This window comes from Bos taurus, chromosome 17, assembly GCF_002263795.3.
Source record: "Bos taurus isolate L1 Dominette 01449 registration number 42190680 breed Hereford chromosome 17, ARS-UCD2.0, whole genome shotgun sequence".
NCBI classification, from domain to species: Eukaryota; Metazoa; Chordata; class Mammalia; order Artiodactyla; family Bovidae; genus Bos; species Bos taurus.
The window spans coordinates 61,167,063-61,194,190 of NC_037344.1; the positions used below are offsets into that span (position 1 = coordinate 61,167,063).

The window sequence follows — 27,128 nt, forward strand, 5'->3', positions numbered from 1 at the left end:
AAGACACCCTGGAGGAGGGTATGGCAAGCCACTCCAGTATTCTTGCCTAAAAAATCCCATGGACGGAGGAGCCTGGTGGGCTACAGGCCAAAGGGTCTCAAAGAGTTGGACACGACTGAGCATGCACGCAACACAGCTGATCACACAGCCGTGTTAGTGAAGCCCTGTCGCACCCATTCGGGAGGAGGTTTGACTAGCCATGGGGCACCAACAGTAGCAAATTCTTGGCAAGAGACCCACATCCTGTTCACTTCACCCCAATTTAGATTGGGAGTTCAAGGCTCCTCCAGAAAAGGCAGAAACTGCCCCCTCCTTGCAGCCCCCTCCCTCTGGTGGGGAGGGGAGCGGATTCTCCAGTCCCGGGCTGGCAATGGAATGTTGTGTCGTTGGTTGCCCAGGCAACCAAGGCCTGCTGGGTGGCTGCCTTCCGGGAGTACTGAGCGTGCAAACCGTCCTTCAGAAGCCCCCAGGGTCTCCTAGACTTGTGCAAAATTCCAGAAAGCAAGCAAGCCCGGGGCAACCGCAGGAGAATGGCAGTGCCCTGGGAGGAATATTTCCAACTGGTTTTGGAAGAGAAACTGTCTACGTGAGTGGTGTGCGGGGTGCACTGAGAGGCAGGCAGGACGGGTGGGCAGGAGTGGGTGGGTTGGCCCCTTCCTTCCCCCCTGTATCCTGGCTTCTTTGGGCAGTTCTTGGTGGGCGTTTATGGCCCCACTTCCCAGAGAAAGACATTGAGGCTTGAAGGAAATGGCAATTTTCCCAAGGTCTCAGGGGTAGTTAGGGCAGAGCTGGGTCAATAATCCAGGGCTCTGATCTGTGCCTGAGCCCCACCCCTAGCTGATACCCAGTTGAGATGAAATCATTTGACCCAAGGTGGGAAGGAATTACTCTCGTACCCTCTCCCTGCAAACTACATTTTAGAGGAAGATTGGAGGAAGCTTGTCAGGCTTGTTCAGCACTGTGGCTGGAGGGGGTCCCAACTTCAGTATCATTTCATATATCATTATATATATATATTTTGGCTGTGCGGCATGTGAGATCTTAGTTCCTCTACCAGGAATCTGCCTGCAATGCAGGAGACCTGGGTTCAATCCCCGGGTCTGGAAGATCCCCTAGAGAAGGGCATGTCTACCCACTCCAGTATTCTTGCCTGGAGAATTCCATGGATGGAGGCGCCTGGTGGGCTCCCGTCCTTGGGGTTGCAAAGAGTCAGACACGACTGAGTGACTATTGCTTTCACGTTCACCAGGAGTCAAACCTGCGCTTTCTGCAGCGGGAGTGTGGACTCTTTTTTAAGATGTATTTATTTAGTTATTCTGATTTTTTTTGGCTGTGGTGGGTCTTTGTTGCTGCACGTGGGCTTTCTGTAGTTGAGGTGAGTGGGGGCTGCTCTTCATTGCTGTGCGTGGTCTTCTGATGGTGGTGGCTGGCTTCTCTTGTTGCAGAGCACAGGCTTTAGGAGTGCAGGCTTCAGTAGTTGCGGCTTGCAGGCTCAATAGTTGTGGTGCGTGGGCTTATCTGCTCCAGGGCATGTGGGATCTTCCCAAACCAGGGATCAAACCAGTGTCCCTTGCATTGCAAGGCATATTCTTAACCACTCGATCACCAGGGAAGCCCGAGTGTGGACTCAACTTAGGGGAGTCCCCCAACTTTAGTCTCAGAGTCAGTAAAACGGGAGGGTTTCCCCTGGACCAGAGCTGGGCAAGCCAAGGGGAATGATAGCACATCCCTCCTGCTTCCAACACAGCTGACCCTGCGGGGCTGGGTCCAGCCTCTCCTCTCTCCTGGGAGCCTGGCTCCAGATCTCAGTCTCCTAGACCCTACCCCACAGAGATCAACCTGCAACTCAGTCTCAACTTGGCCTTACGGAAGAGCTGACCTCCCTGCTCCCCACTCAGCCTGCCATCAGCAACAACATCCTTCCAGCATCGAGGTTCCCCGTTGAACTCCTCTCTCACCGCCTCGTCACCCCATCTGCTCTGCTCTCCAGTGGTATCCAGAACCCACCGCTCCTTACCTCTCTACGGAGCCACCCAGACCAGAATCACATCCTCTCCACATTATCCTGTGATCTGTCCCGCGCCCCCTGAAGCTGCCCCGCCCCTCTTATTGGCCTTGCTCCCCAGAGCAGCCAGAGGGGCACCTCCTCTGCTCCAAACCCTCCCATGTTTCCCGTCTCACTCAGAGTCAAAGCCAGAGACCCCCTTCATCGCAGCCCACAGCAGTCTGACCCTCATAACTTCTCTGATCTCAATTCCCATCACTCTGCTCCTCCCTTCCTTCCCACCACACTGGCCTCCTGGCAGCTCCTTCTACATACCAAGGTCCTTCTCTTGGGGTCTGGCACTGACTCTTCCCTCAGCCTAGAATCTGTTCCCTGCAACATCCACATGGCTCCCTCCCTCTTCCCCTTCAAGTCTCTGCTCAAATATCCCTTTCTCAGAGACTTGTCTATATCCCTATTGAGAGATTTCCTTTAGTCTGCTGACTTTTTCATCTAAGTCCCTACCATGTCCCAGCATAGTTTATTTTTATTATTATTATTTTTTGGCTGCACCACACAGCATGTCAGACCTTAGTTTTCTGATCATTAGTCAAACCTGCACCCCATGCTTTGGAAGCCTGGAATCTTAACCACTGAACTGCCAGCAAAGTCTCTGAAAGTGTGCAAGTGAAAGTGTTAGTTGCTCAGTTGTGTCCAACTCTTTGTGACCCCACGGACTGTAGCCAACCAGGCTCCTCTGTTCACGGGGATTCTCCAGGCAAGAATACTGGAGTGGGTTGCCATGTTCTCCAGGGGATCTTCCAGACCCAGGGTTCGAACCTGGGTCTTCCACATCTCAGGCAGATTCTTTACCATCTGAACCACCAGGAAGTCCATGGAAGTCCCTAGCATTGTTTGTTGTTTGTTAGCTTTCTTTTATGTGTTCCCCAGTGGGATGCCAGCTCCTGGAGACCAGGGATCTGCCTGTCTTGACCAAGGCTGCACCCCCCAGTGCCAAGAACAGTGCTTGGCACAGAGTAAATTCTCAGGACAATTTGCTGAATGAGTAAAAAGTTCCACAGCCAGGAGGTGGCTAATAGAGGCATGTTAGGCATCATTGGAGAATTTGGGGGCCCTACCTCTTGCCTCCTTTACCCCCACTTCCTTTTGCCCCTCCAGGAAGATCCCGGAGCAGAACATGGACCACGTTCCCCCAGTCCTGCGTCTCTTGGAGAAGAGGCAGGAGCTGATGGATGCAGATCGGGGCCTTCAGGCCCAGAAGGAGGTGAGCCACTCAATGTAGTCCCGGAAACTTTTGGGGGACTCCAGACCCCTCCAAAAAAAGATGAGAAAGTGATGGAGCCTACTTATTACTACAAGGTCTGAGACAAGCCACTGTGCTGAGCCTTGCTTTCCTCATCTGTCAAATGGGGGTCAAATGAGATCAGTGGTTGGTGCAAATCAATGTGCACTGAGCAGCTACTGTGTGCAGGGTATGCCCTGGGATCTAGACGTCTCACCACAGTCCCTGTCCTCATGGGCTCACAGCCTAGAGAAGAGAACAGACAAGTGTCTGGGTAGTGACTGCTGTGAGGGAGGAAGCACTGAGCAGGGATGTCGGGAGCCCAGAGATAGCCCCTGTCTCTACACAGGGGTGGTCACAGAGGACTTCCTGGAGGAAGTGATGTCTTAAGGATGGCTGAAGGGCAAGTCAGCTTCTCCAGCAAAGAGGGATAGGGTGAAAAGGGAGAAACACACAGAGGGGACAGCATATACAAAGATAGGAAGGTGAGGACAAAACACAGGTGGGTAAGGGTCTGGAAAACAGTGTCGAAGGAGACAGGGTGAGCTGAGGCCTGAAGGAAGAGCAGGGATGCTGACATGCAGGGGCTACTGGAGAGAATTTGGGCTTCATCATGGGTACTGGGGGGCCACAGGTAGATATGAGCCAGGGTGCAGCAGCAAGATCAAGGGCAAAAGATGAGCAGAGTTAAATATGAACCTGAAAGCGCTGGATGACTTGAAACCCCAAACACACACAGATACCCACTGCTTACCCGCCAGGTGTTCGAGACCACAAAGGCCTCCCTGAAACAGCGATGGGAACAGTTGGAACAGAAAGAGCAGGAGCTAAAGGGGTCATTCATCCGCTTTGAAAAGTTTTTGCAGGTATGTGGAGACTGGTGGGGGGAGGCAAGGCAGAGGTCACAAAGTCACAATCCTATAGGAGCCAGACAGGTCACAGAAACTTAAAAAGTGGGTTTACCCAATTCAAAAGAATAAAATAAGACCATCTGCAGCAACATGGATGGTTGTCATACCTAGAGATTATCATACGTACTGAAGTTAATCAGGCAGAAAAGGAATATTGTATGACATCCCTTATATGTGGAATCTAAAAAGAAATCATACAAATTAAATTACTTGCCAAACAGAAAGAGACTCACAGACTTAGAGAAGGAACTTATGGTTTCTGGGGAGGCAGGACAGGGGGGCTGGCGGGCAGGTGGAAATGGGTGGGGAACGGATAGTTAGGGAGCTTGGGATGGACATGTACACAGTGCTATATTTACAACGGATAACCAACAAGGACCTACTGTATAGCACAGGGAAATTTGCTCAGTGTTATGCGGCAGCCTGGATGGGAGGAGAGTTTGTGGGAGAATGGATACATGCATATTTTATGGCTGAGTTTTTTCGCTGTTCATCTGAAACTATCACAACATTGTTAATCCGCTATACTCCAATACAAAATAAAAAGTTTTGTTTTGTTTTTCAAGTTGGCTTACCAATATAAAAGGGACCGGTGGGAAATACGCACTGCCTGAAGCATTTTAGAAAGCGTGGGAGAGGAGTGAGGGACCGAAAAGATTCTAGTTGAATTTGGCCCGCGGGCCATCTGTTTGCAACCCGTGACTCTACGTGTGAATATTGGGACGGAGTGGCTGCGGCGAGCTCGGCAGGCTCCCAAGTCTTGAGGTCGTTGTCTTCTCTCTATCCCCCTATCCCAGGACGCCGAGGCCCGGCGCAGCCGCGCACTGCGGAGAGCCGAGGAGGAGCGGCACCTGGCGGGCCGCCGGGAGGCAGAGGCGCTGAGGCTCCGGGCTCAACTGGCCGAGCTGCAGCGGGAGCGCGCGCGGCTGCAGCGCGGGCTGCAGCGTCTGGAACCCTGCGCACGCCTGCTGGGGCAAATGTTGGAGCTGTTGCCCGAGGTGAGCGCCCTGCGGGAGGTTTTGGGGTTCAGTGTCACGTGCAGCCCCGACGGCCTCAAGGACGCCTTTGGAAACTGAAGCGCTGACTGTATGTCGGGAGTCACCACTTACTGAGCACTAACTGTATGCCAGGAACACGCTTTGTTCTTGAATTCTCCCTAAGGTCTAGTGAAGTGAATCTTACTGTCTACCCCATTTTACAGACGGTGCAACTGAGACTCAGAAAGATAACCTACTGAAAGACACATATGCAGGTGGGGGAGGGGGAATCCAGGAACTCGGTATTAGTTCAATGAAACAATGAATTAACATTAATCACAGGCAGTGAAACTTAGCTGGGTTTAGCGGTAGAGGTGGGTAGTGAAAGTCGGTTCAGTCGTATCTGACTCTTTGCGACCCCATGGACAGTCCAAGGAATTCTCTAAGCCAGAATACTGGAATGGATAGCCTTTCCCTTCTCCAGGGGATCTTCCCAACCCAGGGATCGAATCCAGGTCTCCCGCATTGCAGGCGGATTCTTTACCAGCTGAGCTACAAGGGAAACCCAAGAATACTGGAGTGGGTAGCCTATCCCTTTTCCAGCAGATCTTCCCAACCCAGGAATCGAAACGGGGTGGGGAGGGGCGGGAGTAACTTAACTCTTAGGGCGCAGGGATGTGTGATGCCCTCATTTCACAGCTGGGCTAAGGAGCAGCGGGGTTTGAGCGTGGGGAGGGGAGGGGAGGGGGCCGCAGGCGCTGTGAGTACCCACTCCCGACCTCATCCCAGTTCCAAGAGGTCCCCGAACTGGTGGCGCGCTTCGACGGGCTGGCGGACATGCAGGCGGCGCTGAGGCTCACGGAGCGCCAGCGGCTCGCGGAGCTGGAGGAGGCGCGCGCGCGGCTGCAGCGGCTGCGGGACTCCTGGCAGGACGAGCTGCTTCTGCAAGGCCAGCGGCGAGCGCATCTCCTGGAGCGACTGGAGTCGGCGCGGGAGCGCACGCTGCACTGGGTACCGAGGCCGGAGGAGGTGGGCGTCCGGGACCCCAGGCTCCCACCGCCGCGAGGAGAGCCAGGGTTAATAAGAGATGCGGCAACACTACTTTCATGGGCGTTTTTCCTTGAGAGAGCCTATCGGGATCTCACTTGTGGGAAGCAGAGGGGAATGGGACTCCAGGCCGTCTCAGGCCGGCTCACACCTTAATGGGGCAGGGGGCGGGGTGTTCTCCAGGAATCCAAGTGGATTCAAATCCAGAACACGGCGGCTGAGAAGACCTTGCTTCTGGGGCGCACCAGGATGGCAGTACTCAATATGTACCACCTGGTGTGTCAGCATCAGAGACGGCCACCCGCCCTAGACGTCGAGGACACCGAGGGGCAGCTGGAGCAGGTGCGGACCCCTCTGCAGCTCACCTCCAGGCCCCCAACCTTTGGGAACATACGGTGCCTGTGATCACACCTTCTCTGGGTTGAGCATGACCCTCTGTCTCTGTGATCAGAGCCAAGTCTCCTAGCTGTATGGCTGCCTAGGCCCCTGCCTGGGAGCCTTGGATTGGTCTCGACTCTGCTGCAAGGACAGAAGGAAGCTGGACCATCTCTGGCTCTCAGCGGCCTCACGGTGCACTCAGCCAGGGTATATACTGATGGATACAGTACATTTATACCAAGAGTTCATTTTAGGATCAAACAGCGCAAGCAAGTGACAACATTGATAAAACCAGGAGTTTTTTAAATTAGTTCCTGACCCTCTGGCTCCTGCATGGACAAGCCTTAGCTTCCCCTGGGGAGTGTGAAGACAGGGCTGTACAGTGGTTTTTCTTTCTGCACAATGGCATCACAAAGGTCACTGTGTCCAAGATGCCCGGTTTTTGTATTCACTCAGGTTTGTAAGGTGGTAGAACACGTGACCTGGTTTACACTGGAGGGAGGGCGTTTCTAACGTTTGACCCTTCTGTTGGATTCTAGTGGGTCCTCAAAGCACAGCCCCTGTGAGAAGTGGAGGAAGCAAAGCAAGGCACCCCACCCTTGCCCCAGCCCATCTCACTCCCGTCCTGTACTCAGAGGCCAGAATTCCAACCAAATGCCAAGAACTGGATCCCCAGAGCCTACCTTAGTGCCACATCCTGAGTCAGGCAGATTCATGTGTACACCACTGTTCTCTTAAGTGCGGCCCAGGTACCCCAAGGGACAAAAGAAGACTCTAGGAGGGACAGAGGCTCGGTATGAAGTAACAGGCAAAAGCCAGTCCCTTTTCAACCAACCTCTGATCTTTCCAAGGAGAAAGGTTCAGTGGTGTTGGGGGGGTGGGGGTGGTGACAATTATGCCTTTAATGCCCGTAATGACCCCTGGTCTCCAGGGCCTGGGACTCACATCTATTGGGGGCAACTGTAGCTGCCAGAATTCAGTAACCTGGTTTCATTTGCATTGTTATTCTTCCAGTTACCCCCACTTATGACAAGGAGTAACTTAATCTCTTTCCACTTTTGGTGGAGACATAGTTTCCTTGTCAGATGTTTATTTCAGTGACAAAGGTGAAGGAAGAGCCCAAGGTAAGAGTACCATCACGTTCTAGGTCTTGGCACTGGATCCATGGGTGTTCATTAAACTCGTATCAATAAACAGCTTAATGTAAACAAAATAAAGGAGAAGATGAGAGTAGATCATACACTAATGAACATGACTGATCGAACTAAAAAGAAAAAAAAAGAACTGATGTAAGTGAAAATACGAACTCAACTATAATACAGGTGATAGCCAGCTAGAAAACCGAAAAGTACCTGTGAATGAATTGCTTGGGAGGCTTTGATTGAGATGTTGGACTGAGGCTTAAAAAACCCAGAAGGGTTTAGACCAGGTTCACTGCCCCTGGGGAGCCAACATCACTGCTATCTAATAGAAGTCTCTATCTCCCACCCCTGCTTTGCATCCTCTGGTGTTTTAAGAGGTGGGGACTGGACACTCAGGAGCTGGGATCTGACTCTGGCTGTGTTGCAACCCCAGGTGAAGCTGTCCATTCTGGACCTCTCCGCCATGCTGGCCGGACTCCGTGAGGCTGAGTCCGCCGCCCCCACCTCCTAACCCGACCCAGGTGAGCAGTGGGAGAGGGACCCCTCGAGGGACCCAGCTGGAGGACAGGGGAGCCGCACATTTCCTGTGGGGTGTGGGCTGAGTGGCTCTCACCAGAAAGATGGGAGGGCTGTGCTCGCTCAGATGGCAGTGGGGTGTACACAAGAGGCACAGAGCAAGTACTAAGTAAATGTGAGCTACCTGGGGCCCCCAAACCACATCCAGCATGTGGCCTGGTACCTGGTCCTCCCTCCCAGGGCAGTGGGGGCATTTAAGCCAGCTGATGTTTGTCAGGCTGGAACGGGGCCTGGCACAAAAATTCAGGGAAATTCTAGATGAGCGTTTGGTAAGTAAAGTAAAATAAAGGACCAGCAAGAGGGTCACATGTGGACACCATTCCCAGGGCGTCTGCTCACAAAGGCTCCTCCACTATGGACTGGCGCTAAGGGATGGCCAGTCTGAGAACCCAGCTGCAAGATGCAGCCCATGACCTTCACAGGGCCCCCAGGAGGGGCTTGAGGAGCATAGGGCTTGGAGGAAGGCAGAGGTCAGGACAGGTTTTGACCTCTGGGTATGCGGTGCACTCTTCGCAGCCAAGAGGAGCACTGTATGCTCAGATCCTTGACCCCACATCGCATCTGCCTCTCACCATCCAGTCCCAGCTGCAAGCCTGTTCTGGTGGGAGGAAGGGACCCAAGGGCCAATTTCAAGGTCCTCAAACCCCGGCAACCTACCCATCCTCTGAGCCTGACTTTTTTCATCAGCAAAGTGGAGACATCAGCAGAACCCACACAGGACCCACCCACACGCTCTCATCTCGTCGGCACTCCAGCTGGAATTCCAGCACCCTGGTCTGTCCCTTCCAACTCCTCAAGCAGACTGTGCTCCTGGTCCACTGGAGGTGCTCAATAAAGGTTTATTACATTAAAAATACATCACTGGGCCTCAAGCACTCAGGGCTCAAACCCATGGGGCCACCACCTCTGAATCTGAGAAACTGAAAAACAGCAGCACGAAAAGCAGCAGCAGCTGAGGTGCCAGCTCAGATTGTGGCCTACCTGGCAAACTCCTATGAACCCTTCAACACCCGACTCAAATGTGCCGTCTTAGGCAGAGGCAGCTGCTGTCCCTCTGTGGCTGTGCGGCACTCCTTTGCATGGACCAAGGGAGGTCCCCCAGCACCCAACTCAGGGCCAGGGACACAGCGGTACATGGGGAACGCTGCTGATGCCCACGCCTGGACCAACGGAGGAATCGCGGGGCTGTGTCACCTTCTTACATCCTCTTCCTCATCTTGCCCTTCTTGGAAGGGGCACCCCGGCCAAAGGCGCCCTGCTGCAGCTCCTGGGCTCGGCGCCGGTTGCGGGCAGAGAGCTGCTTCAGGCCCCCACGCTGCAGGAAGCGCATCTTCTGGGCTCGGCGCCGCTGCTTCAGGATCTGCTGCTTGGTCTTGAGCTCTGAGAGCACGCGGCCTGCGGGGGTGCCAGGGGTGCGGGGCTGGGATGCACCTGCTGGGACAGAGATGCCAGGAGCTCAGCTTTTGGGTCGACTCCCAATGTCTTCTCCTCCCAGAAGCCTCCCAGGTGTTCCCCTGTCCCCACTCCCATTCTGTGTTCAAGCCCCAGCATCTGGCAGGTGGTAACTGCTGAATAAGGCTTAAGTAGTCTACTGTAATGGGCAACAGCATGGACCCTCTAGCGCAAACTGCTGGGTGCAAATCCCAGCTGTGATCTCATGGACAATGACATAACTTCTCTGTGCCTCAGTTTCCCCGCCTGTGAATTATGAATAGCATCTACCTCCAAGGTCCCAGAGAGACGTAAATGAGTTATTATGTGTGCAGTGTTCAGAACAAGGCCTGGTCCACAGTAAGACTTCCTAAGTGTAACTATCACAATCAGAAATCACTCAACAAAGGCTTTTCAGCACCTCCTCTAGGCTGGGCACTGGGGACCCAGGCAGGCTCCAATCCCTGTCTCTATGGACTGTAATGTCTAGGCTGTAGCTTAATCTTCTTCTGGCAGGAGAGAAATCAGAGGTCAGTGAGGAGAAGGGACTTGTCCATGGTCACTCAGCCCCAGCCCACTCTCCCAGGTCTCTGGGAGGGCACTTTACCCCTTGCCCAGGGCTTCCCTGGTGGCTCAGAGGGTAAAGCGTCTGCCTACAACGCAGGACACCCGGGGTTCAATCCCTGGGTAGGGAAGATCCCCTCCAGAAGGAAAAGGCAACCCACTCCAGTACTCATGCCTGGAAAATCCCATGGACGGAGAAGCCTGGTAGGCTACAGCCCTTGGGATCGCAGAGTCGGACACTACTGAGCGACTTCACTTTCACTTTTTCTTTACCCCTTGCCCACTTTAGTCTGTCACCTGCTGCAGGACCCAGGCCACGCCAAGAGGACCAAGTACCCGAGTTGACCAAATGTACTACTTGGCAGCCTGTATTTTAAGGACGACCCTCCCAGGGCTCTCACCTTGCCCTCGGCCACGCTTCCCACCTCTTCGCTCTGGGCCACGGCGGTCAAAAGTTCCTTCTTCTTCTGAGTCACGATCATCGATTTTCTGTTTCTGTTTCCACTTTTGGTAGCTGGGGGGCTGCATTAAGGAGGCTGCTTGCGGCATGGAGATGCCCTTGGCACTCCTGGGGTTGACCATGCTCCCCTCCCCAACCAGGACACAGCCCTTACCTAAAAGGGGTTTGGTGGGTGAATCCGCTCGACTCCGCCCCCTCCCTAGCCCCCACCTATAGGAAGCTGGGGTGGTTGAGCTAGACCACGCCCTTCCTGACCCCGCCCCCCACCTACAGTGGCTGTGCTGAAAGAGCTTGGCCCCGCCCCCTCTAGTCCCGCCCTCCAGGATACAGGTCCCGCTTGTAGGAGCTGCTGATGTAGCGGCCACTCTCGGTCTTGATCTTTTTCTTGTCCTCTTGTCCTGACTGTCCCACAAACCGCTTCTTCTTCCGATCCCTGTGGGAGGAGTTGGGAGGTGTGCCGCAGAGGGAGGTGGCCCGCTTCCCCTCCAGGCCTGTGTCCCTCTGACCCCTCATCGGGTTGTTGGGAGGATTCAAGGAAAGCGGCATGCCCGCGTCTGGCATGCAGCAGGTGCTCCGTTAAGGCCCGTTCCTTGCCCTTCCTCACCATTCCCTGGCATCCCAGGCCTCCAAAAATAGTGTATGTTGGGGGGGGGGGGCGGGATGTCTGGGGATTAGTCCAACCTAGGAGTCTGGGTCAGGGGCATGGGCCCCCTGGGGGGTTCCCAACCCCCCACTTTACCACCTCCTGGCTCTGTGACCCTGGACTAAGTCACATCACTTCTCCAAACCAGATTTCTAGTGGGCAAACTGGGTCATGAGCCCCTGTCTAGAAAGACTAGCCCCCCAGAACGGCAGATGGGGTCAAGACCCCTGTAGGGCATGACCACATGGGGACTGGCGGGTGGGGGGTGACATAATTCCTGCTCTAGGGGATCAAACGGGAGTCAGGACAGTCAGGGGGTCACACGCCTGTTGTGGGGACCAAGTGGAGGGCAGGTGGGCATGGGAGGGGTGTGCCGGCTGGCTCACTCACCACCTGAGCTGCTGCCGGCCCCTGGTCAGGCTCTGGGCTTCATCTCCCATCAGGTCCAGCGCTGCACCAGCCACCTGCTGCTCGAAGGCGCCCCCGTCCCCGCCGATGCTCAGGCTGCAGAGGGGGGGTGGAGAGACACCCTGAGGTTGGGAGGGCGGCCCAAACACCCACCCCACTCCACCCCCGCCAGGACCAGCAGCCACTCACCCCCGCTCGCTGTCAAAATCCTTGGGCCGGTAGGGGATGTAGAATGCCTGGTCCCGCTGGCGGGCCTCCTCCCTCCGCCTCTTGGCTCCTCGTTGGGGTCCTGGCTGCTGCCGCTTCCGGCCGACAACTTCCGTGAAGACGTCCTGGCGGACAGAGGCCCAGCGTCACCTGCAGCCCCCAGGGAGCAAACTGGCCTCCCCACCTGCCAGCCCAGCTGGGGTCTAGGGCCAGGAGCTTCCGGGACCCTCCATGTCCTCATCAGGACCCAAGCACCAGCAGAGGCAGGACTGGCAGGGTGGGGGCGGGCAGGATGCCGACCAGGGTGAGCCCCACCATGTGCCAGGCCCAGCTCAGGCCCCCAGTCACATGACTAAGTCCCCCATCCCTCTGTGGGTGGCCTTGCTCTCTATGACATGGACTAGTCCGGGGGTCTTCAAGTGTATTTTTTGCCTACTGGACCCTCTCTCCACATCAAGCATTAGAAGAGCAGGCCCAGGGCCCTACCCACCAGGTGAATGGGACACCCTGGTTCCCCAGCCTTGCCTTTGGCCACGAAGGCCCAGTGCCTGACCCTGCCCGAGTCAAGCCTCCGCTGCTGCCAACCCGGCCCCTTCCCACCTGCCCAGACCCCAGGCTGAGACAGGCGATGATGACAACGCCACGGCCACCTGGGCCTGTGGGAACCCTCCACGTGCCGTCTTCAATCTGCCCAGTGGACCCAGGACTGTGTACCGCGGTCACGTGGCTACAGTGCCCTCGTCTACCAGATTCCAGAAATGAACTTTCCTGAGATTCACTTGGCAGCAAAAGCGGACCTGAGCCAACAAGAGGCTGTGTCTGTCCCCTCGGCGTGGGGACCAGCCCAGTGCACTGTGGAAACTGAAGCATTTCATGGCGGTGACACCCCAGACCCTGCTGAGGGTGTGACGTCATCCACAGGGGACCCACCGTAAAGACTCTGAGTCCTAAAACACACCTGGGCCCCTGGGCTTCAGGCAAGGGATGGTGGACAAGACCACAACCCCATCCTGTAGATAGGGAGGCTGGGTCTGGGTCACTGGTTTCCTCAAATGTCAGAGGTGAGACTGGGATCACTGCCTCCACCCCTAGCAATGGCTCAAAGCCCTGAGGTCAGCCCCACGGGCTGCTGGGACTTGACCCTCCTTTCCCCACCCCCAGGCCAGACTCCAGGGTCCCCAGGGTGGGGCCTGCACCTCTACACTCTCTCCTGCCACCTCCTCCTTCTCAGGCTGCTCCTCCTGCGGTGCTGGGAGGCTCGGGGTTGGGCCCGCCGGGCCCTCCTGCCGCTCCTGCCGTCCCTGCTGGAAGCTGGCGATGGCTTTGCGGTCCTTCTCCCGCTTGGCGCGCATCACCTGGCTGCTCAGGTCGCGGCTGGAGGCATTGATCTCAAAGATGGTCTGTAGCGGGGGGACACCCAAGGCCTTCACCCACTGGCCGCTTCCTCCCCAACTCCAGCCTCCCCCACTTGTTGTACTCTCTCTGGTATTCCTCCCAGTTCCCTTCCACTCATTCCTGGCTTTTCACAATTACGGAGGGAGGCCCAGAGAAGGTGAGTAACAGGCCTAAGGTCACACAGCTGGGACACGCTAGATCTGGGATTTCAACCTAAGTTCACTGGATCCCAAACCAGTGCTTTTAACCATGCAGGTTTCCAGCTCCTTTTCTCCTTTTCTCCTCCAGCTGGCAGGCCTTTCCTGCTTTTGTGGGCATCTCCCATAGACAAAAGACACAGGAGGCATCCCAATGGGAGTCAGGAGATAAGAGCTATTGAAAGCCAGCTCCTCTAACAGGCCTAGGACGTCTCACTGACCTCTATGAGCCCCAGTCTACCCATCTGTATGGAAGGCCTGGAAAACGTGCTGTGTACCAGCAGGGATGGCTTCGAAACAAGCAGAACCTTGGCTCTAGGGATGTTGACACAGCTAGAGCCGCAGATTGAGAGGATTCCCTGCTCGGGTCCTGCTGTGGGGTCAGGCGCTCAGCCAGACCCGGGGCCCACACTCACCGCCCGGGAGCGGTAGTTCCTGATGCTGTCCACCAGCCTGAGCCGCTGCAGCTCCTCCTGCTGGAAGCGAGAGCCTGGCAGGAGGGAAGGAGAGAGGCATGAGGTCCAGTAGGTTCTGCGGGGTCCACCTCACACCCGCCTGACACAGGGACTCACTGAAGAGCGGGTGTAGGCCCAGCCCGGCGAGGTCCAGCTCCTTGGCCCTCTTGATGGACTCGGGCGAGGGCGCCGGCCGTGAGCGCACATACTGCTGCTGGGCATTGTTGGCCACGCGGCTCAGGCCCCGCAGCTCCAGCGATGCCTCCAGGCTGGTCCGCAGGCCGCAGTCCTCGTCGTCCACCACGCCCTGCGGCACCCGGCCCAGTACGCCATCCCCGCCTTCCGTGCCTGCCGCCCGCCAGGAGCCCCAGTCAGAGGCCGTCCTCTGCCCGCGGCCCCTTCCCAGCCCTGCTCTGGGTCCTGAGTCACTAAAATCAGCCCCACAAGGGAAACCATCACTTATCAAGTGGCTCCGCCTGTTTTTATAAATACAGGTTTATGGATCACACCCGCCTCTACTCATGTCTGTATTATCTGTGGCTAATTTCACTCTACAAGGCCACAGACGAGGAGCTGTTGGGCATCAGGTGACCTGCAGGGCCCAAGATGTTTACTATCTGACTCTTCAAGTGAAAGTGTGAGTCGCTCAGTTGTGTCTGACTCTTTGCGACCCCATGGACTGTAGCCCACCAGGCTCCTCTGTCCATGGGATTCTCCAAGCAAGACTACTGGAGTGGGTTGCCATTCTTTTCTCCAGAGAATCTTCTTGACCCAGGGATGGAACCCAGGTCTCTTGCATTGCAGGCAGATTCTTCACTGCCTGAGCCACCAGGGAAGCCCTTGCTGCTGCTAAGTCACTTCAGTCGTGTCCGACTCTGTGCGACCCCATAGACAGCAGCCCACCAGGCTCCCTCGTCCCTGGGATTCTCCAGGAAAGAACACTGGAGTGGGTTGCCATTGCCTTCTCCAATGCATGAAAGTGAAAAGTGAGAGTGAAGTCGCTCAGTCATGTCCGACTCTTAGCGACCCCATGGACTGTAGCCTACCAGGCTCCTCTGTCCATGGGATTCTCCAGGCAAGAGTACTGGAGTGGGGTGCCATTGCCTTCTCTGGGGAAGCCCTTATCTGGCTCTTTATCTGTCTTTCAAATACAGACATCTTTCCCTGGGGTCAAATCCCAAGCAGGACAGTGTGGCCCACCTCCACCCTCTGTCCACATCATGAACTCCAGGGGGACCCAGTCCTGCTCCAGCTTCTACTCACCTGAGGGCTCCTCAGGGGGACGGGCAAGGGTCAGAGCACGGCCCAGGAACAGGTGTAGGTCCAGCAGGTAGGGGACCTCGTCGGGGGCCACCAAGGAGTAGGCCGTGCCACTTCGGCCGGCCCGGGCCACGCGACCTGCAGGGGAAGGTGGTCAGACAGAGACAAAGGCAAAGGACCCCAGAGCCAGCACTAGTCCCACGTGCCCAGCCCTAAGGGTAGAGCCACGCCATGGCCCCACCTGACTGAACAATGTCCCACCTATGAAGGGGGCAGGGCAGTGAGAGTCACTGGGGCTACCTGCCCGAGAGGTTGTGAGCCCACACGGTGCCCTGGGACGTCAGTAGAAAAAGATGCAAGAGAGACTGCCCTGGCGGTCCAATGGTTAAGAATCCGTCTTGAGATGCAGAGGACAGGGGTGTGATCCCTGGTGGGGGAACTAAAATCCCACACGCCACAAAGTAACTAACTGAGCCCGTGATCCGTGATGCCGTGAAGACCCTCGGTGCCACAGCTGAGATCCAACGCGGCCAAATAAATAATCAATAAAATTTAAAACAAATAGACGCAAGACACTGCTTTTCATCCGTATCAGAGGTCTTCAGGCATTCCCACTACGGGTGATTTTTCCCAGAGAAATAACCCAGGGTGCAAAGATTCAACTGCAGGGACCCCATTCCCTCTGTCGGAAGAGCCGCAAACCAGAAATCACTTAAAAGACGTAAGGACAGAAAGTCAGTTAATTAGCTGATTATCACCTGGGATGTGTACTGCACAGCTGAGGAAAGGGGCTGCACACTGCAGTCTGTGGCCAAATCCAGCCCCAGCCTAACTGTGTAAATAAAGTTTTATCAGCACACAGCTGTGTTCCTTCATTTACAAATTGTCTGAGGCTGCTTTCAGGCTACCAGGGCTGAGATCTGGAACAGACTACATAGCTCCAGAGCCTAAAATATTTACCATCTGGCTCTTTACAGAAACAGTTTGCCGACCCCGGTCACAGAATGGTGTTAGATGATGAATGGAAAACATGCCTGATGTACACAGAGGTAAGAAGAAGGTTACAGGCGAGAACAGCCAGTGTGGGGACTTCCCTGGTGGTCCGGTGGCTAAGACTCTGCACTCCCAATGCAGGGGGCCTGGGTTCAATCCCTGGCCAGGGAACTAGATCCCACGCACCACGGCTTAAAGTTGATGTACCACAACTCAAGATCCCACATGCCACAACTCAAGACCCAGTGCAGCCAAATAAGTAAGTAAATAAAAATAAGTTTGTTTGTTTTGTATTTAAAGGAACATTCAGTGTAAGTCTATTTTTGTGTTAAGTAAGTCCATGGAGAACATGACACTTTGGCTTGTTTCTGCATCTTGCAAAAACCATGTCACCATGTTTGGAAGATTTTGTTTGTGGTGGTCTGATTCACACTGCTGGTCATGTAGCACACGAGAAATTCCCTTTGGGGTTCTGAGATGCCTCAAGGGACGTGCAGGGCCAGCCCTCCCAAAGCAACAGAATCAAGGGTACAGTACGCAGCCGCCAACGGGGAGACGAGGCTGGAGACCCAGGTGGAGGCTCCCTTGCACCCCAAAGGTCCGCCCACCATGGATGGCTGGAATTTACCCATTCGACAATGTTCAATTACATGCAAGACAACTGAAAGAAACCAGCCCACCAGAAGCTTCTCTCACACTAACTTACTTAATTTACTTGTATTTATAAACATAACAAACATATTTATGAGTTAAAAGAAGAAAAAAGGAAGTAGGCTGATGGTTGCCAGGGGCTGGAGAGGAGGAAGAGGAAGTTAGATTAATGGGTAGAGGGTTTCAGTTTGTTAGGACAAAGATGCTCTAGATAAAGAAGGTGCGTGACGGTTACACAATGTGATGGTCCTTGATGCCACTGAACTTACAGCTGAAAGTGGTTAACGTGATCCTTTTATGTTTATGTATATTTCACCAAAATTTGAAAAAAAGAATCCCAGACACCCCACTTTGCTACCTGTGTGACACCTGGCTAGTTCTGAACCTCCCTGCCTCGGTTTCCTCATCTGTAAAGTGGGGCCAGTGTGGCTGGTACCCACTGCACAGGGTTGTTGTGAAGACAAAAGCAAGCAGAACACCTGGACCAGCACCTCACATGACGAGCACCTGTGGCCGCCACATCACAGTGGGGGTGGGGGACTTCCAGGAGGGGAATGTCCTGCCTTCTAGGTGTTCTGCTCCATTTTCAAATTTTGCTTCAACATGTGGGTGTGGGCTGCCCTGGGTGGGCTGGCCAGGCCTGACAGGCTGCCTGATAAAGTAGAGAGTCAGGAGACCCTGTCCGCAGTTGATGGAGCAGGAGGCAGATGGGTCAGGCTGCTGTGCAAAGGTTACAAAGGTCCCCAGGAGTTTTAGGAAGAAGACTGTAGGGAAGAGGGGTCGCATCATCAAGGACCCTGAAGGCAGAGAGAAGCAGAGGACTGGGGAGCCCAGAAAACTCGGGAGCATCACCTCCTTAAGAGTCTGAGGCTGCCTGACAGATCCGCTCCCCAGAGAATCTGATTGATCGGTCCCCTCCTTGGGCCTTGGTTCCCCACCAGGAGTGGCAGGACTCGACTCCTGCACCCTCAGTCCTTGCCGGGACTTGGCGCCCCCGCTGGGGTCCGGTCCAGCCATGGGCTCCTTACCCACGCGGTGCAGGAAGAGCTTGCCCTTGGCGGGGAAGCTGTAGTTGATGACGTTGTCCAGAAGTGGGATGTCCAGGCCCCGGGCGGCCAGGTCAGTCACGATGAGGGCCGAGCACTTGCCGTGCGTGAACCTGGCCAGGTTAATCTTGCGGGCTGTCTGGTCCAGCGCGCTGTAGATGTGGGCACAGCTCACCCCTTGGGTTGCCAGCAGCTGCTCGGGGTGAAGACCGGAGACAGGGAGAGGGGTTAGACACAGTGGCAAGACCACGGGCTCTGGAGTCGGGTGCCCTCAGTTTGAACCCCGGTTCCGCTGGGTGACCTCGGTTTGGTATCTTCATCAGTATAAATGGGACTCGTATCACCTCTCACCTCTGCAAGGTGGTTTGAGCGTCAAAAAAACATGACACGTGCAGAGAGGTCTCCCTCAGGGAGGCTGCAAGTGCTACTGTAAGACACACACGTCTCCTCCTGAGTCACTAACAGGCTGTGTGGCCTCGCCCAACTTTCCTAACCTCTCTGCGCCTTCACTGTCTTCTATGGAATGGGGAGAGTACGTTTCCTCTCTGAAATTTTGTTAAGAGGATTAAACGAGCTAATACACACAGTGCTGAGAACAGGGCCCACAACACAGGAGGCACTGTTAAAGTGGTAACTGCTCTTTAAAAATGATGATTTTGGTTTTATTCATCAGTGACTCCAGCAGCCATACAGAGGAAGCCCCGTGAAACGGTGTCACGTGAGTGAAACCCAGTGACCTGTGTCCTCAGATAACGCACTCCAGGTGTGGCTGACCCGAGGTGGCTGCACTGACTCGGGCCCGGGCAGCCTTGGGGGCTGGAGGACTCGCTCCCCAGGAGGGTGACAGGTGTACACGTGCAGAAAAGCTGCTCACGTAAGATTAGCGCTCTTCATACAGCTTACAGCATGCAGGCTATCTTTCAATTTAAAAAAGAGAAACACGGGATACCAAAAACCTGCAGAAAAATGATGCGACAGCTGAGACACACTGCAAAACACCCGGGATGCAGCGACGACTATTAGAGATGAATCAAGACTGGGTGTGAGTGATAACTGATAACTGATAATGAAAGTTCATTATGCTATTTTCTGACTTTGGTATGTGTCTGAAACTTTTCATGTGTGTGTCTGTCTCTGTGTGTGTATTTGCGTGTGTCTGTGTGTGTGTTCAGTCACTTCAGTCGTGTCTGACTCTGCAACCCCATGGACTGTAGCCCACCAGGCTCTTCAGTCCATGGAATTCTCCAGGCAAGAATATTGGGAGTGCGTTGCCTTTTCCATTTCCAGAAATTTTTCGTAACATCTTCAAAGAATTAAAAAAAATGGACAGAGCGCTGGCCAGGCCCAAGTGCCGCTCTGGTGCTGCTCTCTGGTGGCCGAATCCGGAACTGCAGCTCCGAGCTGGCGCTGGAGTAGGTGCTGGTCCCCAGGACCAGAAGGAGGGGATGGGGGCGTCCCTGCTCACCTCGCTGAGATACTCCGCGTGGTGCTTGGTGGCCACAAACACGACCGTCTGGTCCTGGGGCCGCACCACGTTGCGCAGCAGGTGGAGCAGCACCGCGGCCTTGGCATCCTCCCGCACCAGGAAGAAGGAGGTCTGTGGAGAGAGGTTACTTGGGTTGGCTCGCGGGGTCGGGGTAGGGGGGGGGGCGGTTCCTGACCCCGCGGGCCGGGGGAGGGGCACGGGCAGAGCCTCACCTTGAGCTGCTCGTTGAGTTTAGAGTCCACATCTAACCGGATGAGCACGGGCTCAGTCAGGCCTGCGGTGGGCAATGGAGGAGGATGGGCGGGGAGTTGCTGAGAGTCAAGACTGCCCACCCCCACCACCCCCCAGGTACTGATGAGTTTCCCAGCCCCCAGCCCCGCTCCTGCGGCCCCCTCACCAGCTCGGGCGAACTCCACCAGCAGCTTGGGCAGTGTGGCAGAGAACAGGACAGTCTGGTGGCCCCCGGGGAGGCGGCCGATGATTTCCTGGAGCTGCTCTGCGAAGCCCATTTCAAAGAGCCTGGGAGGGCAGAGGGCAGGGCAGGGTCAGGAGAGGGGCTTCCATTCCAGTGAGTTCCAAACCTGTCATCCTGCCCTCATTGCTCTCTGTCACCTGGACAGATGCTTCTGGAACTCAGATCCCTTTTTCTCTATTTGACAACCTTATCCTAAGCAGTCATGACCTCGGTACGTTGGGCCTGGTCTCAGTTATGCTTTATTTTGTTTTGGCTGCGTTGTGCGGCATCCAAGATCTTGGTTCCCTGACCAGGGACCAAATTCATGCTCCCTGAATTAGGAGTGCAGAGTCTTAACCACTGGACCACCAGGGAGGTCATTGTTCAAATAAATGATACCAGCCCTCACTCTGGCTCAGGCATGGTTCTATATGAATAAAACTTCCCCTGTGCGCACTATTTTATCCCCACTTTGTAGCTGAGGCAGGCCACCAAGGCCCACGGACCCTCAGGGATCTGCCCAAGTTCACAGAGCTGGGATCAGCTCCCACCCCTGTCTGGCTCCAGTCTGCGCTCAGCCTTGTGCTACTTTTTATCTCTGAAATCATGTGTTTGTTGTTTTACTATTCTTTTCAATATTCCTAATACAAAAAGAGAACTGTTACTCTCACATGACCTGCAGTCTGTGGCCCACTTTGGAGAAACACTGCTTTAATCTGGGCTGCGTAGGTCTCTCCTGGCAGAGCCCTCCCTCCTGGCCAACCCTGACACAAGTGCCCGGGAATGCTCCTGCAGCCTTACCTGTCGGCCTCATCGAATACCACGTACTCCACACTCTGCAGCTTCAGGTTCATCTCCACAGCCACATGCACCAAGCGCCCAGGGGTAGCGATGATTCTGGAAGTAGTTGTGCCGGCCAGGTCACCCGGGTCCAGGGTCACCAGCATAGCCCTCCTCTCACTCCCCAAGCCCTGGCCATTGGGGAAGGGACCCCAGAGCCTCATCCCCAGCCCACAAACTCACATGTCGGGATTTTCGTGCAAGGCTGCAAACTGGTCTTCCATCCTAGGAAGAAGAGAGGATGTCTGTCAGCTTGATTGAATAGGTTTCTTTTGTCTCTCTCCCTTCCCATCTCCAAATGCCTAGATGAGTCCCACACCCTGATCCCAGGGTTGGAACTGGGGGAAAGCTATTGCTGAGATGCTAGGCAAAACCACTGCGGGGACAAGGACTATAAGTTCAAACATACAAAAGGACTGCTAACAACAAAGTTCTCCAACGAGAAGGACTCAACCATAGAATCCATCTCTTCCACTCGAAATGTTCAGATCGAAACAAAACTGCCTTTGACCCACAGCACCACCTAGCAACTAACCCTGGAACTCCCAGCTCCACCTGGAAGCAGGTTTCCTGGATCTCTATGTCCTTGTTCTCAAACTGTTTAAGCACACATCCCTAACTTTAGTTCTCCTCTGAAAACACCTTGGGACACCTGTAGGAGCCTGGAGGCAGAATTCTGGGCCAGGTCCAGCTTATGGAGGTTATTTCTGACAACCACAGCAATAGAGATCATAAATTATAATGTAGGCAAAAGAGCACTGAAAAGAAAAACACTTTCTCAGTAAGAATCAAGAGTGACCGGTGACAGTGACATCCTGAGAGAATAAAGAAGGGGCCGCCCTGTGAGGGAGAAAATGTGGGACGGGGCAGGGACGCTAATCTTAGCTCTACTTCCAGACCACCGTGTGGCTCTCTGGGCCCATCACTTCCTCAGTTGGCTCATCTGTAAAACAGGTGTGGTGCCTGTTACCTCAAAAGGACGGTATAAGCACATCAGGGAAAATATAGTGTTTTGTAAATTTGAGCTATCACAAACGCCCCCTTGATTTGTGCGCATTCCACCTGAAACAGCCCCAAATCAAGCATATTAAGACATGGGTGACCCTGGTGCTTCCAGCTCTCCTTTAGGAACACCAGAACCTGCGTCTGAGTTGTGTGGGAAATTTCTTTCGGTATTTTACTGTATGTTTCCCCTTGCTGGTATTTCAGGAACATGCAGAGACGTTGCTGTTATTAACAAGCAGCACAGGCTCTGTCCATCTGATGGGGAGGCCCAGGCAGGCTTGCTTTGGGGGCCACCATGCAGGGCACCTAGGGGGCTCTTACTTGTCCCCACCCAGGATCAGGGCAGTCTTGAGGCCAGTGAACTTGCCAAGCTGTGGAGAGACAGAGAGAGAGAGAGAGACTGAGAGCTGGTGATGGGAGCTGAGGCTTCCCTGTTGGCTTGGTGGTAAAGAATCCCCTGCCAGTGCAGGAGACAAGGGTTTGATCCCTGATCGGGGGAGATACCCTGGAGAAGGAGATGGCTACCCACTCCAGTATTTTTGCCTGGGACATTCCATGCACAGAGGAGCCTGGTGGGCTACAGTCCATGGGGTCGCAAAGAGTCAGATACGACTGAGCAACTGACATGCGTAAGGATGGGAGTTGACCCCGCCCACTGAGGCCTTGCTGACTGGTCCCAGCTCAGTCTAGCCACCCTGTCCCCCGCCCGGACACACCTCCTTGGTGAACTTCATGGTCTGCAGGGCCAGCTCTCGGGTGGGCGAGAGGATGAGGGCACGGGCCCCAGTCTGGGCGCTGTGGGTCTTGAGCCTCTCGAACATGGGGATGAGGAAGCAGGCGGTCTTGCCGCTGCCCGTCCGGGCCATTGCCACCACATCCTTGCCGTCCAGGATCATTGGGATGGTCTGCAGGGGAATGAGCGGGGCAGGGGAGGGGTCAGTTCCTGCACCCATGAACCACGTGATCCGGAGCGTCAAGTCCTGGGGCATCTCAGCGGAAGGGGCGGGGCCTGTCTCCCAGCTCTGCTCCCACTCTTGTTAAAGCCGGTGTGCACAGCTCCAGGGATGAGCGGCCGTTACCCCCAACCCTTTCAACCTTTGGGACACCTCTCTTCCGGTTAAGCCAGGTTCTACCTCCCCGTCTGGTCCTCCTCCTCAGGATCCCAGAGAAACGCTGTCTCCCTCTTGGCTAAATGTCTGAGGACAAGAATCATGAGATGACAGTGGGTGAGGATGGAGTGTCTGTGAGCTGTCGGGGCAGGGACTGAGCAGGGAGAAGCTTAAGTGGCAAAGATGCCCCGAGTCGAGCATCTGCCCTGCTGGCCCTGACTTTTCTCCACTTGTGAATGGGGAAGCTCGTGGGGCTTCGGCCAGAGTAAGAGGGGACAACAGATGTGATGGCTGGGACAAGGGGAGAATGTCAAGAGGCCAGATGGACAGGTCGAGTTGGCATCCCCTCCTTGTGACCCGCAACAGCATCCCCGCCCCGTACCTTCCTCTGGATGGGTGTCGGCACCTTGTAGCCCTTCTTCATGATGCCTTTGAAGACTGGGTAGCTCAGGCCTGGGAAAGACACAGGAATGGCCAGGGGGCTGGAGAAGCCCCTATGACACATGGCTGAAAACTACATAGGACAAATGACTGTCGCATAAACAAATAAACAGCAAGAAAAAAAGAAAAGCAGTAGAACAAAGCTGATGGATTAATAGAGACTGAGAGGACAAGTTTACTGATTGTGGGGTATGAACTGCATTTGGATTCTGACATGAACACTCAATGCCGTGGGCTTCCCTGGTGGCTCAGACAGTAAAGAATCTGCCTGCAATGAAGGAGATCTGGGTTTGATCCCTGGGTCTGGAAGATGCCCTGGAGGAGGGCATGGCTACCCACTCCAGTATTCTCACCTGGAGATTCCCATGGACAGAGGAGCCTGGTGGGCTACAGTCCATGGGATCATAGAGTCAGACATGACTAAGCAACTAATACATATATATGTACATACATAATGCCGTGAGACAATGGGGGTCTGAACACTGACGGGGCCTGGGATGACACTGAGGAACTGGGTTTGTTTTAGGCAGAGGAGGTCCTGCATCTCTTGGAGGCCAGTGGGAAGTATTTAGGGACAGGAGATGACTTGTTTCTTTGCCCAGTTCTCTATCTGGGTGACTGTCTTTTTCTTATTGATTTATAAAAGCTCTTTATATATTAAGGTTATTAGCTCTTTGTCACACAGTTGCAAATACATTCCAATACAGCATTTACTTTAACTTAGCCTACAGTGTTTTTTGGCTTTTACACATGTCTAATTACCATTCAACCCCCAGATATCTTTGCCTGTTCCTGCAACAGCATCACCCCGAGTCTTGCCCTAACTGTTCTCTCATTCTGTCAGGCCCGCTGCCCCCATAAGAAGGCCGTGACTGGCTTGGAGATTATCTGCTGCCTCCATCCACCCAAGCCTACCACAGTGCAGAGTCTGGAACAGATCACGGAGGCCATGATGACCCCTGTGGCTCCCCTGACCCAAGTTCTCAGATGCCTGGCTCACCCACCCATGGACTGGAAGCCTCCTGATTTCTTCTTCTTCTTGTTCTGAGCTCGCACCATCTCCCGCGTGTCTGGCTCCACGTCCGAGGTGCATTCCGAGGTGGGGAAAGTGGGTAAGGGTCTGCCAGGTCCCAGCTGGGAGGGAGCAACAGAGAAGCAGCATCACTCCAGGTACAGTCAGACCACTGGGGACTAGGGAAGGGGGCTGTCCTGCTGCCAGGCCCCTCCAACTAGCCCTCATTCAAGGTGTTGATGCTCCTGTGAGATCACGTGACTTCTCTGCTAAAGGGCTCTCCTTTGACTGAACAAAGACAGGGCAGCGGGTCTGAGAGTAGGCTCTACAGACAGACTGCCTGTGTTTCAGTCTCAACTTTGTCACTTGCAGCTGTGAAACCTCAGGCCAGGGACTTCCTCGCCCAGAGCCTGTGTTCTCCAATCACAAAAATGGGGATGAAAAGAGCATATGCCTTATAGGGTGTTGGGAAGACTAAATGGGTGTGTGTAAAGCTTAGGACAGTGCCCAGATGGTGGTACCATCATCATTATCATCCAGACTAGTTATTCAGAGCCCTCAAAACTTTGGGAAGCCAATCGAATCATCTATTATGAATGAGGTACCAGACTTTTCCAGTCTGTCCTGCACCTGTCTCCCTCACACCCTTTCTGATCATCACTCCTCCCCAGATCTGGTCTCTCTCATTCCTGGCTTCCTCTCTCTGCCACCCACTTGTTCTAGCACAATTAAATCATACCCAGACACCTCCTCTGGGCAGCCTTCTTGGACTACAGCACTGCCTTCTTCCTCTCAGAAATAACATTTATAAAAACACTAATTCATAATAATGGCTGAAACTTATATGGCACTTACTATAAGCCAGGTGCTGTGCTGAGCGTTCGTATAAATTAATTCACTCCTCACAACAACACTGTCAAGCAGCTATTATTACTTAGTGTCTTTTACAGAGAAGGAAACTGACACGCAGAGAGGTGAAGTGATCTGGCAAAGTCACAGCCAGTAAGGGATATGAACGCTGGCTTCAGAGTCTATATTCCTCCCTATGTGCTCCTCTGTGGTCCAATACAACCCTCTAGGTCAGAGCTGCACCTGTCTTGTACAGTCCCTGAGATAAGAATAATTTTTAAATCTTAAAAGATCGTAGCTAAATCAAAGTAGACAGTTGCATGACCGTCTATGACCCTGCAAAGCCTAAACTATTTACCATTTGGTCCTTTACAGGGCAAGTTTGCCAACCTACCCCTGCTCTAGACACGTGATAACAGAGTGCCTGCAACACACTGGTGCCCCAGCAATATTTACTGAAGAGCAGAATGTCTGCACACTGTCATTCCTCCTTTCCACAGTGTTTGAGGCACATAGAATCGACTACTTTCTACCCGTGCAGAAGTTGAGGCACACACAGAGAGATTAAGCAATTTCTCCCATGTGTACTCCCACAGCCGGTACAAGGGGTCGAACACATGGCTGTGCCTTGGTCCCTAGTTATAGAGTACCTGCTGTATGAGGCTCGGTTGAGATGGAATAAGGTCCCCATCTGGTCCCTACTTCTGAAGAGCAGAGAGGGCCCTCATCATATAAACGCCCACTCATTCATCTATTATACCCAGAGTCTTCTATGCCAGACATCTGCTAAGCACAAGGCTGTGAGAAACAACAGGCCTGTACAGCTCTTTTGCTCCCTTGGGGCTCACACCTGCACAGCCCGCCCCCCCCCCCCCCCCGCCACCATTTGCATACACTTAGCACTCAGTAACGGACATAGCACAGGGCCTGGAGCCATACAGTCCTGGATTTGAATCCTGGCTCTCAACTCACAAGCTATGAGGTCTTGGTCAAGTTACTTCACCCCTCCAGGCTTCTGTTTCCTTCTCCGGAAAAGGAGGATAAATACTTAGCTCGCAGGGTTGATGTGGGGATTAAATGATAAGGCTTATAAAGGCTTTTAGCACGGAGCCTGCACACAGTAAGTGATCAACAGACGCGAGTTTATTATTAGTTTCCCAGAGGTTTGGGGGCATCGCTGTCTCAAAGCCACGAGGTGCAGCCTTCTCCTAATTCGTCCTCCGAAGAACCCCCAAACTCTCAAAAGTCCAATGTTCAGCACCCGCACTTTTCATTGGACGAATGGAAACCAGGATCCGCCCCCGCTGGCCAGGAATAAGCCAATGAGAAGCGCCAGACCAAGCGTCAGCCAGGAAGGCCCGCAGGCCCCCAGCTTACCCAATACAGAGGCTTCGGGAGTCCGGACCCCGGGTGTGGAGGGTCCTGGCACACGTGCTCAGGCCGGAGGTCCTGCCCTGACCGCCCGGCCAGCCGATCTGTCCCCATCCTCAGCCGTGCCCGCTCCCCAGCTAGGGGAACTGCCATGCACCGGGCGGAGCAGGGGCTCGGGTTCCGACGTGTATCAAAGCCCTGCTCTCCCTACCTTCTGGGCCCGGGCGTCATCTTCTGCCTGGACCTCAAACTCGCCGTCCTCCGAGTCGCTGCTGTGGGACTGGGACGCCGCACCCCGGCGCTTCCGGAGCCCCTTCTTCTTCTTCCACTGGGCCATGGTAGCTCTGGACCGCGGTGCGGCCGCCGGGCGCGTGCCGGCAGCCATGCGGGCCCCGGCGCCGGGAAACGGGAGGGGGCGGAGCCCGTAGGGACATACCAACAGCGCGGCGGGGGCACCGGGGACGCCTCCACGCTTCCCCAGCTGCGTTCCCGCTCCTTCTGCTGCCTCTGGAGGCTTGATCCACATGCACGCA

General features: G+C 54.6%; 2 protein-coding genes and 1 non-coding gene across 8 annotated transcripts; 2 read left to right on the forward strand and 1 right to left on the reverse strand.

Moving 5' to 3' along the window:
* Nucleotides 1-212: 212 nt before the first annotated feature.
* On the forward strand, nucleotides 213-9,174 carry CFAP73 (cilia and flagella associated protein 73). Of its 5 annotated transcripts, none has more exons than XM_005217829.5 (8): nucleotides 213-586; nucleotides 3,164-3,269; nucleotides 4,049-4,153; nucleotides 4,996-5,196; nucleotides 5,965-6,204; nucleotides 6,406-6,564; nucleotides 8,176-8,263; nucleotides 8,835-9,174. In XM_005217829.5, exons 1-7 carry the CDS (start codon nucleotides 531-533, stop codon nucleotides 8,251-8,253), a joined length of 945 nt encoding a protein of 314 aa, XP_005217886.1. In that variant the 5' UTR covers nucleotides 213-530; the 3' UTR covers nucleotides 8,254-8,263; nucleotides 8,835-9,174. The 5 variants fall into 5 exon arrangements, with proteins under 5 accessions (XP_005217886.1, XP_010812223.1, XP_059731973.1 ...); NM_001144873.1 differs by having other exon boundaries at nucleotides 419-586; nucleotides 9,006-9,076; XM_010813921.4 differs by having other exon boundaries at nucleotides 214-586; nucleotides 8,176-9,174.
* Nucleotides 9,138-26,999, reverse strand: DDX54 (DEAD-box helicase 54). 2 transcript variants are annotated; one of them, XM_002694516.7, is made up of 20 exons: nucleotides 26,807-26,999; nucleotides 24,368-24,497; nucleotides 23,305-23,375; nucleotides 22,530-22,718; nucleotides 22,135-22,184; nucleotides 20,992-21,033; nucleotides 20,770-20,865; nucleotides 19,912-20,033; nucleotides 19,727-19,788; nucleotides 19,494-19,625; nucleotides 18,011-18,221; nucleotides 15,342-15,476; nucleotides 14,196-14,426; nucleotides 14,040-14,113; nucleotides 13,228-13,431; nucleotides 12,014-12,156; nucleotides 11,807-11,920; nucleotides 11,102-11,206; nucleotides 10,715-10,827; nucleotides 9,138-9,749 (listed from the first exon to the last, which is right to left on the reverse strand). In XM_002694516.7, exons 1-20 carry the CDS (start codon nucleotides 26,978-26,980, stop codon nucleotides 9,517-9,519), a joined length of 2,631 nt encoding a protein of 876 aa, XP_002694562.3. In that variant the 5' UTR covers nucleotides 26,981-26,999; the 3' UTR covers nucleotides 9,138-9,516. The 2 variants fall into 2 exon arrangements, with proteins under 2 accessions (XP_002694562.3, XP_005218062.2); XM_005218005.5 differs by having other exon boundaries at nucleotides 9,138-9,752.
* On the forward strand, nucleotides 16,430-16,502 carry TRNAG-CCC (transfer RNA glycine (anticodon CCC)). Its single transcript has one exon. It is a non-coding gene; the product is annotated as a tRNA-Gly (tRNA).
* Nucleotides 27,000-27,128: the final 129 nt, after the last annotated feature.

Bases quoted from the DNA above. Each gene is read 5' to 3' on its own strand.
- CFAP73 (XM_005217829.5), top strand. From the start codon at position 531: ATGGCAGTGCCCTGGGAGGAATATTTCCAACTGGTTTTGGAAGAGAAA. The intron at 4,154-4,995 runs GTATGTGGAGAC...CCCCTATCCCAG, and splicing joins GCTTTGAAAAGTTTTTGCAG to GACGCCGAGGCCCGGCGCAG. The intron at 5,197-5,964 runs GTGAGCGCCCTG...ACCTCATCCCAG, and splicing joins TGTTGGAGCTGTTGCCCGAG to TTCCAAGAGGTCCCCGAACT.
- DDX54 (XM_005218005.5), bottom strand. From the start codon at position 26,980: ATGGCTGCCGGCACGCGCCCGGCGGCCGCACCGCGGTCCAGAGCTACC. The intron at 20,866-20,991 runs GTGAGTTTGTGG...AACTACTTCCAG, and splicing joins TTGCACGAAAATCCCGACAT to AATCATCGCTACCCCTGGGC. The intron at 12,157-13,227 runs GTGCAGGCCCCA...TCTGTCCGCCAG, and splicing joins TGGCAGGAGAGAGTGTAGAG to GACGTCTTCACGGAAGTTGT.